This window comes from Rutilus rutilus (genome assembly GCF_951802725.1).
Source record: "Rutilus rutilus genome assembly, chromosome: 4".
Classification (NCBI taxonomy): domain Eukaryota; kingdom Metazoa; phylum Chordata; class Actinopteri; order Cypriniformes; family Leuciscidae; genus Rutilus; species Rutilus rutilus.
Window position 1 is genome coordinate 12177599 of NC_140212.1, and position 18466 is coordinate 12196064.

The 18466-nt window shown below is 40.6% G+C and overlaps 1 protein-coding gene across 2 annotated transcripts in view; it reads right to left on the reverse strand.

Moving 5' to 3' along the window:
- plxna4 (plexin A4) overlaps window positions 1–18466 on the reverse strand; it is a 211875-nt gene that overhangs the window by 181723 nt on the left and 11686 nt on the right. For both annotated transcript variants that reach the window (XM_084408408.1, XM_084408409.1), the window contains one exon: window positions 4302–5616. In XM_084408408.1, coding sequence (XP_084264534.1) covers window positions 4302–5516 — 1215 coding nt within the window. In that variant the 5' untranslated portion in view covers window positions 5517–5616. The remainder of the gene's footprint in view (window positions 1–4301; window positions 5617–18466) is intronic.

An 18466-nucleotide genomic window follows, 5' to 3' on the forward strand; every position in this document is an offset into this window, starting at 1 on the left:
AAAAAAAAAAAAGTGTCCCAGACAAGCGTTAAAGGGTTAGTTCACCCAAAAACGAAAATTCTGTCAGTAATTACTCACCCTCATGTTGTTCCAACCCCGTAAGACCTTCGTTCATCTTCGGAACACAAATTAAGATATTTTTGATTAAATCTGAGAGCTGGATCACTCCTCCATAGGCTTGTAAGGGACTGAAACTTGCTGGCCCAGAAAAATTATTAAAGAGATCGTTAATATAGTCCAAGTGACTACAGTGGCTCAATCTTAAGTTTATCAAGCGATGAGAATACTTTTTGTGCGAAAAACAAACAAAAATAACGACTTTATTCCACTATTCATTTCCTTCTCTCTGGTCCTCGAGTTAGTTCACGTAGTGTTTTAGCGCAGCGTTGTACCTCACACGCATCACACACATGACCAGCGTCTGCCAATAGTGAGCCTACGTGGTGACGTGGACAGACGCGCTGCGCCAAAACACTACGTGAACTCACTCGAGGCCCAGAGAGAAGGAAATGAATAGTGGAATAAAGTCGTTATTTTTTTATTTATTTTTTTTGCACAAAAAGTATTCTCGTTGCTTGATAAACTTAAGGTTGAGCCACTGTAGTCACTTGGACTATATTAACGATCTGTTTAATAACTTTTCTGGGCCAGCAAGTTTCAGTCCCTTAGAAGCCTATGGAGGAGTGATCCAGCTCTCAGATTTAATAAAAAATATCTTAATTTGTGTTCCGAAGATGAACGAAGGTCTTACGGGGTTGGAACAACATGAGGGTGAGTAATTACTGACAGAATTTGATTGGTTTTCCCTGAAGAGAATTACGTTGTTGAAAACAAAAGTAAAAGAGTGACGCACGTTCATTGCGTTTTACCGTGATGAGAGTTCCGTGTCTTTATTAAACTCAACACATTATAATGATTTATCTGTCATCCACCCTCAATTAATTGGAATGTTATGTTTTTATTGCTTGGTCCGCCCGACCCGCGGATTATGATCCGCGCAGCACTATCGGCAAACTATACGGTTTGAGAATGGACACAGGCTGGGATCCCGCAGAACACTCACGGTGGAAAAAGTGTATCTGAGCATGTGACTGTCTGTCCGAGTTTTGTCGAGAGCTGGAGGCGGCACAAAATTTGACGGAGGCTGGCGCCTCGTAATTCTCTATGCAGGAAAAACCCTGTAGATGAAATACTTTGTTCTTCAGAATAACACGCAGTGAATAATGCTTAAGACTAGGGCTGAACGATATTCTGTTTTAACATCGACATCGCGATGTGCAAATGAGCGATAGTCACATCGCCGGAACATGCGATGTGAAGGGTAACGTTAGTAGCACCCATAGTGTAAGAGAACGGTAGCACACAGTAAACACGAGTTTGTTGTATGGCTTTTTGCTGGGGTGACATACGCGTTCCGCGTGCCTGCACAGTGATTGTTTGCTCTGCCGCGCTCACGCTCACAGCCAACATTCACTGGCAATCCTATAGCTAAAAATGCGCGACGAAGTGGATCGTCCGCAACAAAATCAAAATATTTGGGACTAGCCTATTTCGTCTACAAAAAGGAGGATGTTGACCAAAAAGAGGTAGGCTACTTTCCTGGAGTGTTATAAAGTCGTGGATGGTTGTCTTTTTTAAAAAATCGTTTCGTGTTCGCATTTATGAGGAAAAAACAATGTTACGTGACATTATGGACGCGTCACGCGACCGTTATGAAAGCCGCACTAAAAGACTGCTTTAAAACTTTCACAGAGACCTCAAACAGAAAGCACAAAGCCTTTCTTTTAAACGAATTTCGTTTAGTATTAATTGTATCTTAATTTTAAGCAGTATTTCATTATCCAATTTTCTGGATTTAATAAATAGGGCCTAAAATATAGCCTAAAAATTAAATATAGCAGCCAGCGCCTGAACTGGAGATTAAGCTATCATCCATGAACCGAAACTCAGCATAAAAGGTAGTCTACTCGCCTCACACACCTAAAAATAACAACAATAATAAAAAAATAGAAATATAACTATTATCTACAGAAGAACCATTAAAAAAAAATTAATCTGTATGAAAAGGGCATTTCTCCCGATCACTGCTGCGAAGATCGCGAGTCAGTAATTGTCAACTTCATCTTTACAGAAAACACTTGTTTATTAATAAACAATTAAAATGTCTCACTGTAATATTTTACATATTATTAATCATTACTTTTGCTGGTTCTAGGTGCCGTTTTCATGAACGCGTCACTGAATCAGCACAGAAAACATAATTTTTCGGGTCCTAGAACCTGAAGAATGTTAGGTCCTGTGTAGAACGTTCACCGAATTCTGAGAGAAATATGTTTCTGGAATAAAATATTAAGTGGCCTTTTTGTTACTTGTAATGAAGCTTGCTTATTAGTGAAATTATTAATAACATGGAATGGTAATTATTGACTTTAGCCTGGATTGATGGCTCGCAATATCGCGATATATATCGTTGGGAAAAAAATATCGCAATGTAATTTTTTTCCCAATATCGTGCAGCCCTACTTAAGACCAGTAGCATTTTATTTTATTGAAGTAAATAGGGTAAATGTTGATTTCATGTTGTCTTTTATAAGCCTATGCATGCATGGCTTTGTATTTTTCTGTGTTTATATTTGTTTGTGAGAACTAACAGCTCTCGGAGAAGATAATTTAAACAGTAACAGAGCATTTATCAGTCTCAGATATAATGTGTTTGAGCTCACTTGTCTTTTTCTCTTCCCCATTCAAACAATTGTCTGGCTTTTAAATGAGGAGCCAGTAGCCATAGTTACCAAAGGAGGAGACACAGGCAATCCATCTCTCTCTCCTCGCTGTGACGCTCTCTCTTTAATTTATGCTGCAGTGGCCATACTGCAGAGCACGCAGAAATGGCACCATTCCTCAACATAACTCTCTCTCTTCCTCCATCTCTAGCCATACACTTATCACGAAAGCACTCTCTCACAGTCTGCTTCACATTTATTCTTGTGTGCGAGTGCCTGTGAGTGTGTGAGTGAGTGTCAGTTTCACTTCCACATCAGTCCACACACATATCCAAAGAAAAACTTGCCAAAAATCACACCCTTCACGCAGAAAACCTTATGTTACCTCATTCACCATCTTAAAAAAGATACAGTGGCAGTACCACGGAACAGTGATGGTCATATCATCATATGATGATACAATGGTCTTCATATGGTATTTACATGCAACTCCAAGGTTCTTCAAAAGAATTGCATGCTATTAACATGGAACCTTTCTTGTAAATGCCTGAACAGCTCATTCTATTGATGTAGGGTTTGATCTGGCACTGAGGTTTCTGAAAGCAGAAAGAACTCATAGGGTCTGATGCTGAGCGTTATGTGTGGTAATAATTAATTTATTCCCTGGCTGGAATTCAATACAGTGTTATTATAATAATTTGATTCTTCGAGTATGGAAGTTTCACATTTATACAGCTTGGTTGCCTTTTATCAAAAGGTCTAGAAAAACAATCCACACCGAGCATCCTATCCTAAAGGAGACGGTTTAAGAATTGAATCTTATTTTATGGAATCAAGGGGAAAACTACTGGGTCAAATTCATTATTTTTTCTGGAACTGGCCATAAGTTGATAACCAAAATGGTAGCAATTATGTTGTCACTGCTCTGATAATTAAATCAATAGAAATACAAAACAAAATAAAAAAGCCTAAATATGTTACCTGCCAAGGTAAAACTGCATTTATACAGATATAGTGATCAGATCTATTGCAAGATAAAACATCATTGGTTTTTAAAATCTCTGTGTAAAACATCTATATGTAAAACACCATTGGTTTAAAATACATATGGTGTAAAACTAAATTGGTTTAAACTACAGACTGAAACTGCAATGACAAATTTTCCAATTAATTTAGGCCAAACAGCCAGAGTTTAAAATATAAGCTTTTTGCTTTCAAAACAGTCACTTTCCAGGGAACCATTAAAAATGTCGCTTTATTTCGATATCTAATCCTGTGTTGTCAAAAGGCTTGTTATAAGCACAGCCAGAGATCATTGATCAAAAATCATAATGTATATGGCTAGTGGGCACTACCTCATATGTGCAGCTTTATCTGACCAAAATTAGCTCTACGCTCTTGTAAAAACTTGAATGGTCTTGTTTCTAAACTTTCCATTTGTATACAATTTGATGACTAGCCCTGAATTTAATAGTTTTCACATCAACCATTGTGAGTCAGAGTGCTACTATAGTCACTGTCACAAGTACTGTTGTTCTGCTAATGGTAGGTAAGCAGGGGAGTGTTGAATGTACTTACCGCACTACTGCACGAGATGTCTTTCACTTTGAGCCAGGCAAGATCCAGGGTTCCCTCTCCTTTATAACATGACTGTAGCCGGTCCTTAATTCTTTCATTAATTTCTTTCAGAGTGAACACACAGAGAGCCGACTCCTGAGATGATTCCTTGGGCCTCCTTTTTTGTCCTTTGGAGAACACAGCATAAAGGATGTCATCATCGGGTCCTATGCCTAGCGAACGCGCCAGGATGGTACCTGCCTTGGACAGGTAGCCTGCCTGCAGCAGGCGATACTCAACCCCCCCCTTAACGCAACCAAGAGGAACCTCGACGTACGAGTTGAATGCGGTGTCGTCCTTGCAGAGTCGCACCAGTTTGGAAGTGTACACCTGTTCACGTCCGGCTGAGGATGACCCTGTTGTCGGGCCTCCCCCCATTTCGGGCTGCAATGTGAGAAAATACACAAAATTTCCACTGCTAAACCCATAGACATAATAAATGTCAAAGTCTGGAACCACTGTGAATGTATCCGATGGGATTTTAATCATGGAGGCAACAAATTCATCATGGAAGACGTAGGCGAACATCCCATCCTCCTCAGAGTTACGGGTGAGCTTACGACTGGATATTGTCGGGAAGTACTCCGGTCTTCCGTCGACAGCTGTGGCCACAAAAAGTTTATCAGTAGAGGCATCGCTATATGACACAATGACCCCAAACACGGAGCCGCTCTCGTTGACGCCAGAGAGGTAGTGTTCTTTTTTATGGAAGGGCTCTCCAAGCTTAAAGAGATCATCCAGGCGGAGGAGTTTGCAAATACCCTGGTACAGACTGCCGCAGGCCAGCAGCCGGTTCTCGCGGTAGTCCATGAGCAGCATCTTATTGACGTTATTGGTCAATGTGAGTGGTTCGCTACAAGGCTGCACTATACGGGGTGGGTAGCAGTTCCGGTTATCCTCATCTGGACCAGTCTGATGCGACACCTGTACGTCCAGCCCAGGTGAGAGTTTGTAGATGCGATTCACTGCCCCAAGGTACACATTCCCATTTCTGTGGTCCACTGCAAGGTGATTAAAAGTCCATTCAGGGTTCTCTGCCCGGAAGGTATTGTATTCCTCATGTACTCTGGATGCTGCTGAAGGCTGTTGTGGTCTCGTAGCCACAAGGGGAACCAAAAGGACAATAATGCAGCAAGAAAAAGTGAAAAAGTTCCATCTCCTGGTGTGGGAAGCCATTGTCCTGATACCTTACGGGAAGAATGTCTCTGTCCACTACTCGCTACCCGTACTCTGTATCAGTATTCAGGCTTCTCGTGAAGTTGGGGACATTCTGTACCTGCACAGAAAGAAAGAACAAAAGAGTGTTAGCAGAAGATATTGTACAAAAAGATATTGTAAAGACATATTCCACAATTTACATTCACTGTATCAGATTCTGAGAAGAACGATCCAAGAAAACAAATGATTAAAGCCACATAACAGTTTTCCAGCCATTTGAAAAAAATGCATGAGTAATTAGAGGGAGAAAGAGAGGTGGAAAAAGGCACTCTTGGAGCATGCACAGTTGGCATGAATGGATGCCATTCTCAATGGGATAATGCATTTGCCCCAGGAGTTAACAGCCAGGATGGGCACAATTTCTCTGCCTGTGCCCCACCTCACAGCTGGACCTCTGGCCCTCTAATTGATTTTTCTCTTGGTATGCGATTTGCATGCTTGGCTTGTTTTCTCCCATCTTTCCAGATAGCACAGTTCACCTGCTGACACTGCTGAAGGAGTGGCAGAGCTCACAGTCATGCCTGCAATGTTTGAGTAGTGGTGGACCACAGGGCCAATTAGAAGGAAATGCTAATATCTCAGGGAGTGGGGGAACAGTTTGCTCCTTATCCTTGAGCAAAATAGGTACATTTTTACACTGTGGTCTGTAGTGTTGAGCTGCACAAATTGTAAAAGTTTGAAAATAAATGGACAGCAGAGTCTTGCACATAAACACAGTTTTTTAGCTGCAGAGCAAACTAGCAGTGGTATGCTAGGCTGACACTTAACTGCTGAGATTCACAGCAGATGTGAAAATCACTGCCTAGCTGTTGTAGTGGGCATTAAGACGTTATACAGAGTGAAGGGTATGGACTCCACAGTAATGATTAGCCATTGAAACAGAAAGCAGAGACTCACTAAGGGAGGGAGCGTTAGCCCACTCAGAGGTATAGGAGAATAATAAAGGGTTCGGTATACTTTCCATTCTGCACAAGAATAGTCCTACTGCAGCGGTGTTCGTGTGTATGGAAGGGTATGGTTGGAAAAATAGTAGTGTGTGTAATCTGAGCGGTGGGGGATAATGTTTTCTCGTAGAAAAGTCTAGAAAAGAACCACTTCAAAATACTACAGCAGGTATCATTTACTAGCGATTACATTTAAAGTGGGAAAGAACGGATATGTGAGCCGAGATAAAAACATGCATGAGGAAATGGTGGTCTTGTGAAGCTGAATCAAAACACATATTATGACCCCTCGGCTAGTTTGTGGGCTCAAATAGCAGCCAAAAGACGAAATGAACATCCTTCCCATAAAGCAATCACATGCTAAAGCCCTTTCATTAAACACAAATGTACTCTTTGTGACATTTTTCACATAGACAAATCAGAGAGACAATGGGAAACTATGGGAAGAAGAGGGAAATATGGTATCAGGACTTAAATCCGCATCTCCCGTATCGGCTCAATGGACCTGTAGCATGTTTACTAACCATTAGGCTATGGCTCCAACAACAGTCTGAAATATTAATATGCAGACATCAAACTATTGTAAAATGCAGCTTGGTTTGCTAGAGTATCCATGCCAATCCATGGTGGTAAAATATTTAAAAAGGCATCTAGAACTGGGCTTTAGGATCAGCTAATGTGCAAGGTCATCCAAAAACAGGGGTTTATAATTCTAGCATCTTCTCATAGGCTGTTTTAGGAGACTGCCAGTTGGATATAAAACAGCATTCCCAGTGTCTTGAACAGGGAACATGACTTGACCTAAAGCCCAGAGATACTCCAACACTCTAGCACGTTGCCAAAAAAAAAAAGTTATTCTATTGGAAAGCTTACTTGCAACACACACGCACACATGGACTGGAGACCACATGCTGAGTAGCCACATCAAAGAGTGCAAATGAATTCATGTTTAATACCACACACAAGCAGCATCTCTGGGAATGTGAGGAAACTGCACATTTAGGGTTTAAGCAGGGAGTGTGTGGTTCACTTGATAAATAATTGTATATTCATGCTTCTCTTTCCAATTCTTTGTCTTTCTAAGATACAAAGTCTCACTTGATGTATTTTCATTCGGTGACCAGGTTGTTTCATTCATGACCTTCTGGTTAAAATGTGCACCAATTGCCAAGCACCATGCACTTCACACTGGGCATCAGTATGGCAAACTGAGTTGACACCAGGCTGCGTAAATCCTGGCTTCAAGTTGGACGGGTTGGTGCTGGCAGTGGTAGACTCACAATTTCCATGCTACTTTTTTGATTTTGAGCTAAACTCAAGGCCATCTGAGTGTCAAATGAAGTCAAGTGAAGATTTCGTAGATCAGTTGGTGGCATTAATTGACAATGGCCAGGAAAAAAAAACAATGGGAAAAGAATAAGCAACTAAATTCATTTAAAGACCCGGGCGTTTGACTGGAGCCTTTCCAGGCTTTGCCAACACTCGACCTTGAATTTCATCAGATGTGTGTGGGAGAGGGTGGGGGGGCCAAGGCCATCCGAACAATCCTGAATTTATCCTCCCTGATCTAAGAGCATTATCTCAGAACAGTGCAATTCAACTTTGATTACGGCATGTCACAAAATCTCATACTCTACAGGCAAAATTGCGCATACACACAGACGCTTACACACGCATCCTCCTGTTCGACTTCCATTAGCACAGCCTGCGCTCCTTATCCCACTATGGACAGATGGAGGGATTCATCCTTGATGTAAGTCTGAAGGAAAGGGTGACAGAAGGATGCTAGGAAGAAAAGGAGTTATGTTTACACACTGAGCACATACAGATAAGGCTTTTTAATTATCTACAGCCCTCCCAGAGGGTGAAGGGGCTATGCCTACCAAAATCTGATGGGACTTCAGGATGCTCAAGTGAGAGAGCAACTGAAAGGTCACATTCAACACAAATAATGTGTAATGCAGTTAATCTTCAGTGTCAATTAAAATCTTCTAAAATCAATCATACTAAACTCAAATTAAGTGCCGATGGACACATACCATATCGGATTTTCACTACACTATTATTGTGTGTGTGTGGGGGGGGTCAATGCTCATCTTTAATTATGTGCGTCTTTTTTCATCATTGAATCACTCACAATACGAGCATAAAGAGGCAGAGAGAGGAATTCGTAACGATTAGGATACAAACTACTCACTGGCAAGTAAGGTGCGGGTAGTCTCATTTTCAGCTGTCATCCCCTCCAAAATGATTATGTGCTGAAGTAGTAGCTACAAACTGTCTTTTTCAGTGTTTATGATGGGCAGCAACCCGCAAAGGTGCAATACCGCCACCTACTATGTTGGAGTATGAACCAGCTACTGGCGCTGGCACAGTTATAGTCAATACCAGTATATTGCAACACCCCTACATCGAATTATATGCAAAATGCAACAGTATATTATGATACTCATCACATCATCATATAAATACACAGGATCATTTTGTTAACTAACAGCAAAATAGTAATGTCACATTCCTGTGATGCTATCTGAAACACTTCACGTGAAGGTCAAAGTGACATTAGCGACAGTATATTGACTTGTCATTTTAAAAAAAATTATATGTATTATATGCGTGTTTCTGATGCTGTGAACTTGTCATGAACTGATGTGGTGTTTGATGTTTGCACATATCAAACTTTCTCAGTATTTACAGAATTCATCAAAACCACAGCTCTCCCAGAATTGTGGCATTTCAAAGCAATGGATTGAGACCAAACACCGGTCAGACAAATCCAGTGGATCTGAGAGACATGTTGACATCTGCCTGTCCTCGCTCTCTCTCCCATTTTCCTTCTTTCTATTTCCTCCCTTGCTCTGATCAGAGGGACCATAATCCTCCGCAGCAGCTCTCGGTTCAAACAGACTCTGTCAAACGCTTTCCATCCATCTTCCTCTCCCTCACTCACACACATACACAAATCACTTCCCTTCTCTTTTGCACACAAAATGCACTTCTCCCCTCACACACCTTTATCAAACGAGTCAGGTTCTTTGTGTTTGTCAGGGGGTGTTTCTGCCTCGAACTGGCACGCATCTCCTGCTGACCATAAAAAAATACTGCAGTCCGCTGTACTAGCTCTCACATACAGATTCACATGGAAATGATAACCAACTATAGAAAGATAAGCACACAATCATGCACAGAATCACATTAACATATACCTTCCATTTCCTACTTGGTCCACCCACTCTCTATTTCTCCTGACGCCCATTGTCATGGGTGTTGACTGTACTGAATGTTATCTCCTCCGATAAAGATGTTTTGATTCTATTAGGAGGTAAATTGAAAAGAAACTGATCCTCATTGTGAGGATCCTGTTATTAGGTTAGACCTCAAGCTTCTTCCTGTTGCTGTCCGCCATGTCCAGCTCACCATATTTAACAAATGGCTTATTTGTCACTCATTACTATGAATAGATGATATCTTTTATTCAATTAACCAATGACTTAGGAAGACCACAAAGCAGTGATTGGATGGGGAATTTTTATTTTATTTTAAAGGGATAGTTCACTCCTGAACCATCCCTTTAAACAAGAACTGGAACCATTGTGTGTCATTCCAGAGGCTTTAAATCCTCCTTTTCTTCATTAGAGACTCAGCCCAACAGAAGACGCAGATTATCAAGTACAAACAACCATGTAAAATACACTGATGTAAGAACAAAAAAAAAGCATCTCTGACGGTCAAATTAAACGCTTAAGTCATAAAGCCGACTGTGCATTATCAAAGTTGGACTAAACAGCCATCCATCCATCCATATGATATAGACTACTGGTCAATCACTACTCTAAAAAAGTAAACAAGGGGTTTCTAAGCAGTTTTCAAAGGGCTGCTCAGCTAATTCTAACCAACTGTGTCTCTCAAACTCCCAGATGCCACTGAAAAGCCTTTAGACAAGGGATGCACTAATATGAAAATTAAATAAAAATTGATAACCGATGATTCTTTATATTTGAAAGATGATAACTGATATATTGGCCGATAAATCCAAATTTTTATATATAGGCTAATTTAAGGCCTGATTACAATTTTATGTAAGCTACAGACTTGTGTGCATGTGTTGCACTTAACTGCATTTTCCTTTTTGAAGTGATTCCTTTTTGAAGTGATTCCAATCATATTTCAAGCAATTTAAAACCATCATGGTGACGAGTGCGCATCTGAAGTGTCTCCGCTGAAGGAAATAATCAATTAGGCTATATATCGGCTTTAAGATATCGGGCAAATTCTCTTATCGGACCGATAACATTAAAACTGATCATATATCGGCAAGATGGCTGATATATCTTGCATTCCTACTTTAGACAAGAGACCCTGATCCTGTAGACAAATCAGGTCTATTCTCAACATGTTCCACATTCCCTCAGTCTCTCTCTTCACCTCCAGATATGAGACGAGGGAAGGGAAAACACATCCTTGGTCAGTCACACCACGTTAGAACTGCATATTGAAACTTTCATGTGCTCTCTACTTTCTTTTCTATGTACTTTCACTGCTCCCTCTGAAAACTAATCAAGTAGTGTGTGGAAAAGTTCAATGACATTCATGAGAGGTCACCTCTCAGTGTTTAAGAGGGTCTTATTTATGATCCCAGCACTTGCTGTGAGACAAATGCACAGTTCAGCACCTTAAATCAAGATGTTAGCCACTTCTAGCACAAATATATTCAGCACACTAGAGTTTCAGAGCAGTGCTTTGCTGCTGCTGAAACTGCAGCGTTAAAAGAAAAAGAAAAAATACATTTTAGCTGAGTTGAGATTATAAAATGCATGTGAAAAGAGAGAAAGACTGCAGTGTGAAATATTGCCAACAAATGGCACAGCAACTGTGTGCATGTAAATAAAGAACATGCTGTTCAAAATAAATAAAATAATCATGTATTCAAATAAAATTGAATTGATTTTTAAATTAAACTTTAAAAATCAATTAAATTAAAATAATATACATGTAACAAATCAATTAACAATAAATTAAATATATACTCTACAACAAAGTCGAAATATAAAACTCACATTACTGCACAACATATGCAAGACATGAACATGCAGGTTTAACACTGAATGCATAACTCAGAACGCGCACACACACACACAGACACCACAGCATACATGTGTGATCAGCAGTGAGGGACAGGGTGTCGATGAGGGGGGTATGGATTTGATTTCTCATCCAGACTGAAGGCTTTTCCCTTCAGCTTTCCTCAAAGCAATCCTGGGGCGTTTCAGAGCCACTGATGCAGATAATAAATCAGAGATCATAAAAGTTCATTTTCCACACAGCGGAGTCAGTAATACAGTGCTGATGTGTGCTGGGCCAGCCCGAGGGTGGGGTCTGCCTGTCATCACTGCATGCCAAATTTCATCAACTAAAGGAAATATGGTTAAAGGTTTCAGCTGACTTGAGCTTAGTTTTGTCTTCAATAATGATCGTGGCTAGATGGCAACAGCTGGCTCTAGAACAGTAACTGAACAGATTCTGTTTTAGCCTAAAGGCAAACTGCCACAGTCAGAGTGAACTGAATAATGAAGTATGGAGGACCTGCATGTAAAAAAAAAAAAAAATCAGATATGATCTCTGAAACTAAAACCCAACACAGTCCACATCAAGAAAGACATGGGAGACACTCATTTGGGAAACAAATCCAAATATCCAAATACATGACCTTGTCGTTGTTAGTGCCATGCTCTACAAGCTGAACTGCAGCTGACCCATCTAGAACTGGTTTACACACAGTATTAATATGCAATCTCCCCCAATACAGTTCAAACAGTGTTGGATGAACTGGACCTGAAAGATTAACTTCTTAGACATAAATGCCTGATAATCACAAGCTTTGGACTGATTATTATAAACCGTTAAACTGTGTTTTTAATTTGTGTGTGTGTGTGTGAGGGGGGGATGGAATAATCATGGAATTGAGGCCCTGATACACACCACTGGCTTCAACACTGGTAATCCAACTTACCCTCCCAGTCTCCACACACACTCATCATCTCAGTGTTCCTTAAGTGAAATCCTGGATTAAGTCTTTCCTCCTAGAATTTTCCATTCAAAAGAGTCAGAACTCTGATGCATTTCTGTGAGTGTCCAGGTCAATTTTGCAAACTTTTCCTCAAAATAAGCACATGAAATGTGGACAAGATTCTGCATATTTCATCTGGAGCTTGTGATGAGCATATTGTTCCAGTGCCGTTATCATTTCAGGTGTGGTGTGGACTTCCCTGTTCTCATAGAATTAGAATGATTATTAAAACTTTGTAGCTAAAATTATTATTAAATTTATCATCTTTATCACATTGGTTGTGAATGGCCTTTAGGACTGGACATAAGCCCTTGCCATAAATCATGAAGCCTCTTCCCTCTTGTTGGCAGTGATCTGATGAGGGTGGACACACTTTAGGTACATGACCGCTGAATTCTAACACACTTAGGCTAAACTGCACTAAGACCCTGTCAGTAGCTTTTCCTATTAAATCTAGCACTCAGAAAACAGATGTGTGCAGATTCAAAGCCTAAAATAAATTACTGCCCCATCAGAGTCAATTGAACACACTGGAACGGCTTGGAACCACATTGTAATTGCCAGTGAAGAATCTGTCAGCTCCACCACTGTTCCAGGAGAAAACCCATTTTCTTAGAGACTCACACAAGTGATAAATCATCACCTCCACATTAACTGTGAGACCAAAGGGAAGAATGGACAGAGGGAGAGAGAACAGAGACGGAAACAGTTTCCCAAAAGGTCACAAGAAAAGCAACTAAAATTGTTCCTCTAGCAAAGAAAAAAAACATTGCGTCTGTGCATGTTACAGCTTGAAACGGCAAGAGACGAATCAAGTAACAGTAGCAACACAACAGTCAACAATGTCAGTCGGTATAATCATAAGGCAGCAGAGAGTTTAAGAACAAGGTGACAATATTTGTATGCTTGGACTTTTATTGGATTTCTCCTCCCCATGCAAAAATTACTTTGTATTTCAAGACTGTTTATATCAGAGCTATTGTGATAATTACAGTTGTTTTTTGAAGAATCATGCTGTGAGTCAAGTCAATATCTGCTTGTGTCAAGTCTTATGAAGTTATTCTGATAACACATTATTCAGACAACCATAGCCGTTAAATTACTGCGAAGAATTAGTTCAAGAAATGACTCACTCATTTAGAGGCATTTTGGAGGAATTACATCAAAAGTGTATGAGTCATCAATATGACTCTCTCTCGCTCTCTGTCTCTCTCTCACACACACACACACAAAAGCATTTTCAATGCATTATCCTTTGCTTCCTACTCCAAGGCTCTACAGTCCAGATATGTCCATAAAGGCAAAAGCAACCCTATCCCACAAAAAAATGATTACTGTCTGCACTATGGTCTCCCGGTCACCCTGACTTTCAATAGCACCATTCAAATCTGCATGAGCGCACACACAGACCCACGAGCATGGTAGCGTGAGTGAAGATGTCACACTGGTAATGGCCTGGAGGCAAACCATCATGGGTGTCATATGTAGAGATAATGAAGAACGAGGCGCACACAGAAGTATCTTTGATGAAGGCCGACCGTGATGTGCTCACTTCCATCCATATGCGTGCGAGTAGATAGATGAGCTATTGTCCACCGCTGGTAGATTACGCACCACTCTACCGTCACACAAGTGGCTATAAAAACATATGCAGATGAGTCTCATCAATATGCATTTTATACAAATCAAATGCAAATTCGGTCCGTGGTTGTTGGTGGACTCATTTTCTGAACTTTTTGCCACAACTTTCTCATTGAACGAGCTGCGGGTGCCGCTGCGCCCAGCCTTCTGCTCCTGGCCTGACGCCAGCGCTCTTCTCCTCATCTGCGTGCAGGAGTCGGGACAGGAAGATAGCACTCCATTCTGTTTTCTATTTACCTTCCTCCCTCGCTCTGTTTGTCAGAGCCCTTGGCGTAAACACGGAAGGCTGCTTTCGAGTCCTTTCAGCAGGGGGCTCCTGTGGTTTGTGATGAAAGAAACGTAATCCATTCCTCTTTTCTTTCCCTTTCTGCAGTTGGTCAGGCCGTTTAGTTTGATTTTCTACGAGCTTAACCACGTCACATTTCTTGTGCGAGTGAATCCGAGGGGTCTGGGTGAGCATGCATGACCGTTCCCCAGAAACTAAATCACAGTGACACTGGAACAGTGGAAATAACCTGTGCATTTACCATGTTTATCTTCCCTTTTTACTCTAAGAGGATGTTCCATCCCAAAGCACTGCAGTGACATGAATCACCCTGACAAGATTCAAATATCACCTTCATTCATGTTAAGCTGTGCCAAATAAAATAACTTTTAAGCACGTCCAATGAGGGCTTGAAAACGTTTATCTTGAAGGTGATGGAAAAATACAGGATGGCAGGGGCACAAAATGCTGATGAGGAGGACTGTGCAACAGCTATAATTCCTCGTCTGCATCCCTGAAATGATACAGCACCATTCATAATCCTGAAAAATGTGTGGATTCCTATAAAGGAGGAATCATTAACACTCAATTAACAATCAACTCAGCATATCCGATATCTGATTATTCAATGGATGACAAATGAACCATGCTGATTTATGGAATGAGTTCAATGACCATTCACCTTGAATTTTATCACTGCCCATGATGACAGGACTCACTGGCGCCCTCTAGCCCACACTGCAGTTGTGATTTGTATGTGTATCTGTGTGATGAGGTACATTAAGAGGGATAATGGAGCTAAAAAGTCATGTTTCCATGGGAACACTTATAGATGTGTGAGTGGGTGGCTGAGGGACTGAAGCTCACTGATACAACGGAGATGCCTAATGCACAGAACACAGAGAACGAAAACCACATAGACATTCACAGATTGGATTCACAAATGCTACTGCAGACATACAGTACACACTGCCGAGCTTCAATGCATCTGTTACATAGTACAGGCATTTACAACATGGTTGCAGTTTGCTGAATGGAACCTGTGCCTACAGAAATCAAGACAGCGAAAAACATGTTGGTTTGTTTAGTCCAATGCTTACTGTCAGGGTGAATTAAACCTTACCTTGGCAACTCAGAATGCACAAACGTCAAAGGCAAATGTACCATGCTTGTATCTCCCAGACAAATGCTAAACAGATTGAAACCAAAGTCAACAAGAAGTCGACTCGCCTCAAATCACAAGTACAATTCCCTGAAGGGTCAGGGACACAATCCTACTTCAAAATAAAAAAATATATTCTGACACCACTTTAAAACTGAGATTTGAGAATGTTTCAAACAGCAAGTTCACCTACAAAAGAAATGAGATATGCCTGTCTGCAGGTTTCAAATCATTTCTCGCATCTGAAACAAAACTAATTTATTACCTGTCACGCATGGCTTAGCAGAAGCAAATATAAAAGCCATAGAAGGATGTTTTCAATATAATCCTCGTGGCCTAACCCCTGGGAAGATCTGCACCAGAAATACTTTGTTCTGCTCTTTTTCCTCAGGTATATTACTGAAACTACACTGAGGAGAGGTTATATCACCAAGTTCATCATAGCAAAATTTGTTAGTTCATAGATTTGAACATAACCTTTGGGTTAGCCTACTAGTCCTGATGTTTAGTCTAAGATCACAAGGCATGTGGGAATAAAATCTAACGTTGAAATTAAACCGCAACACCACATAAACATCAAATCCAAAGCTTTCTTATTATATTTCCATTGCTGGATTATCTGCACCACACAAATGAGGTGCTAGTGAAATTTACAACCAACAGACTTGTACTGTAAACACAAGGATTAAGTTGTTAAAAAAAAAAAACCCAGCCATTTTGAAAAGATGACAAAACCAGGGGGTTGAAAAAAAGCAGATATAAGACAGCCTGTAGTTTCGTAATGGGACTCACATGTACCACAGTGGTGACAGGAAGCTGAGTTTCTCACTTGTGGAAATCACTCTCTCCTCATTATCCACAAAGACACAGGCGCTCACGTACACACCAGCACGCACACGCGGTGGGACGTGGGGGACGCACAGCGGGGGTCTATTCTGAAGATGTCACAAGCAGACAGAACTGTCACTCACAATTCACACATTTTACCTACAGATCCCATCCAGCTGCACACAGAACTGCACATGACATGAGCATATGGTCATGTGCACGGACAGATCTGCAATGTTCTCGCTATGTTCCTAACATAAATATTTACTGTGCAAATAAACTGTTCTTGCCAATGCACAAAACAGTTTCCAGGTACTAAGTTAATTTACTTCCCGCAGAAACATCACGTTACATACATAAAAGGCCAAATTTCGATGACGCCAAACACGTGTTTGTTGCTAAACTAACACAAATAGTGGGATGGTAAGACGTAAAAACTGTTGTAGTAACCAAATCATAACAGGGGTTAGGTACATGGTTCATTTGTCCAACCGCACACACGCAAACAGGTTTTCACCAGGCTAGTAGAGGGAAACATTCAAGCTGAGTCTCATTAAGCACAACAAGATTACAAAAATTTATTTTCTTCCTCTAAGATTCATGTTGGTATTGTGTCTTACCGAGTTGTTCGAATGAAACACATTTTTACTCAAAGCTCATGAAGTTCAAGATCAGTTTCTCAAAGTCAACTCATCAAGCCGCTATTTAATTGGGTAACAGGGTAAAGATACACTTGCTCTCACAGTACACAGAACAACAGATGTATAAACCATGCACGGTTAAAAAAATAAAATAAAAATAATAATACGTAGAAGAGATAACCAAAGCCATTATTCTCACCATAACTGCATCAGTTAGTGACCCAAAAAGAACAATAGCCAAACTTCAATACAAATTAATAATAACTATTTTACTGGAGGGCAATAGCAAAACTTAAACAAGGTTGGCCAATCAGCAATCAGCAACCTATAAGAACAGAGAAAGCGGCTCTTCCTTTGAAAGAACAGAGAGAGTCATTCACCAGTTTCCAAAACCAGTCATTCAGCCTCATCTCAACTGCTCGTTCATACTCTAGTGCATGTGAACACACACTCTTACATGCTACATATCTGCTCAATACAGTGGACTCATTCTAACAACTATGACATTTCTAACATTTTAATAATATAAAGTACTGTCTCTCTCACATTATTAATAATGCCATGTTTTCATTCTATGCATTCCATATTCCCTTCAATCTCCAAGTTTCTCTCTCAACTACAGCCAAGAAGAGAAAGACTTTGAAAAATGTCAACATTATATTCATCCTTGCTGATAGCACTGCATTTAAGGTCTCTTAAAGCTCTCTGGGGGCAAAGAGACTAGCAGACTGTCAAGCATTCAAGGCTGAAACGCCACTGGAACACGATGAAATGATTAAGTTTCGTGTTTTATCACAGTCTGATAGTACTTGCTGTTTCTCCTTGAAACTCAGGGGCACTCTGAGTGCTTAACGCATTCATCTACACCTACACTTTATACAAACGAATGAACAAAAAACTTCCATATTGTTGCCTCTCGACTGCATGCCAATGCAAACACATACTGCCATTCACCTATAGCTTTATGAAAAGCCCCACCAAAAGCCCTGTCTTAGCCTCTATAGAGAACAAATTCCACTCGGTTCACAAAAGCTAAAATACTTCATTAACACAATCTTCATGAATTCATAATTTATACACAGAAACCTCAAGACACAGTCAGCGTCTGTGAACACTGTGAAGTCCCACTATGAATGGAATCCTTCGTGAAATATCACTCACCACAAGCAAGTGAACTCTTCCGATTGCTTTATATTCCCGTACAAACCCCCCAGACTCACACCCTCAGCCGAGAAAAGAGGAGTATAACAAAACGGTTCAGGTTGAAGTCAGTGAGAAACTGGCAATTAGAAGGTTTGCAAACAGCAGTGATGCATTACTGAAGATGATACTCATTTCCACAGCTGTGAGGGCAGAAGAC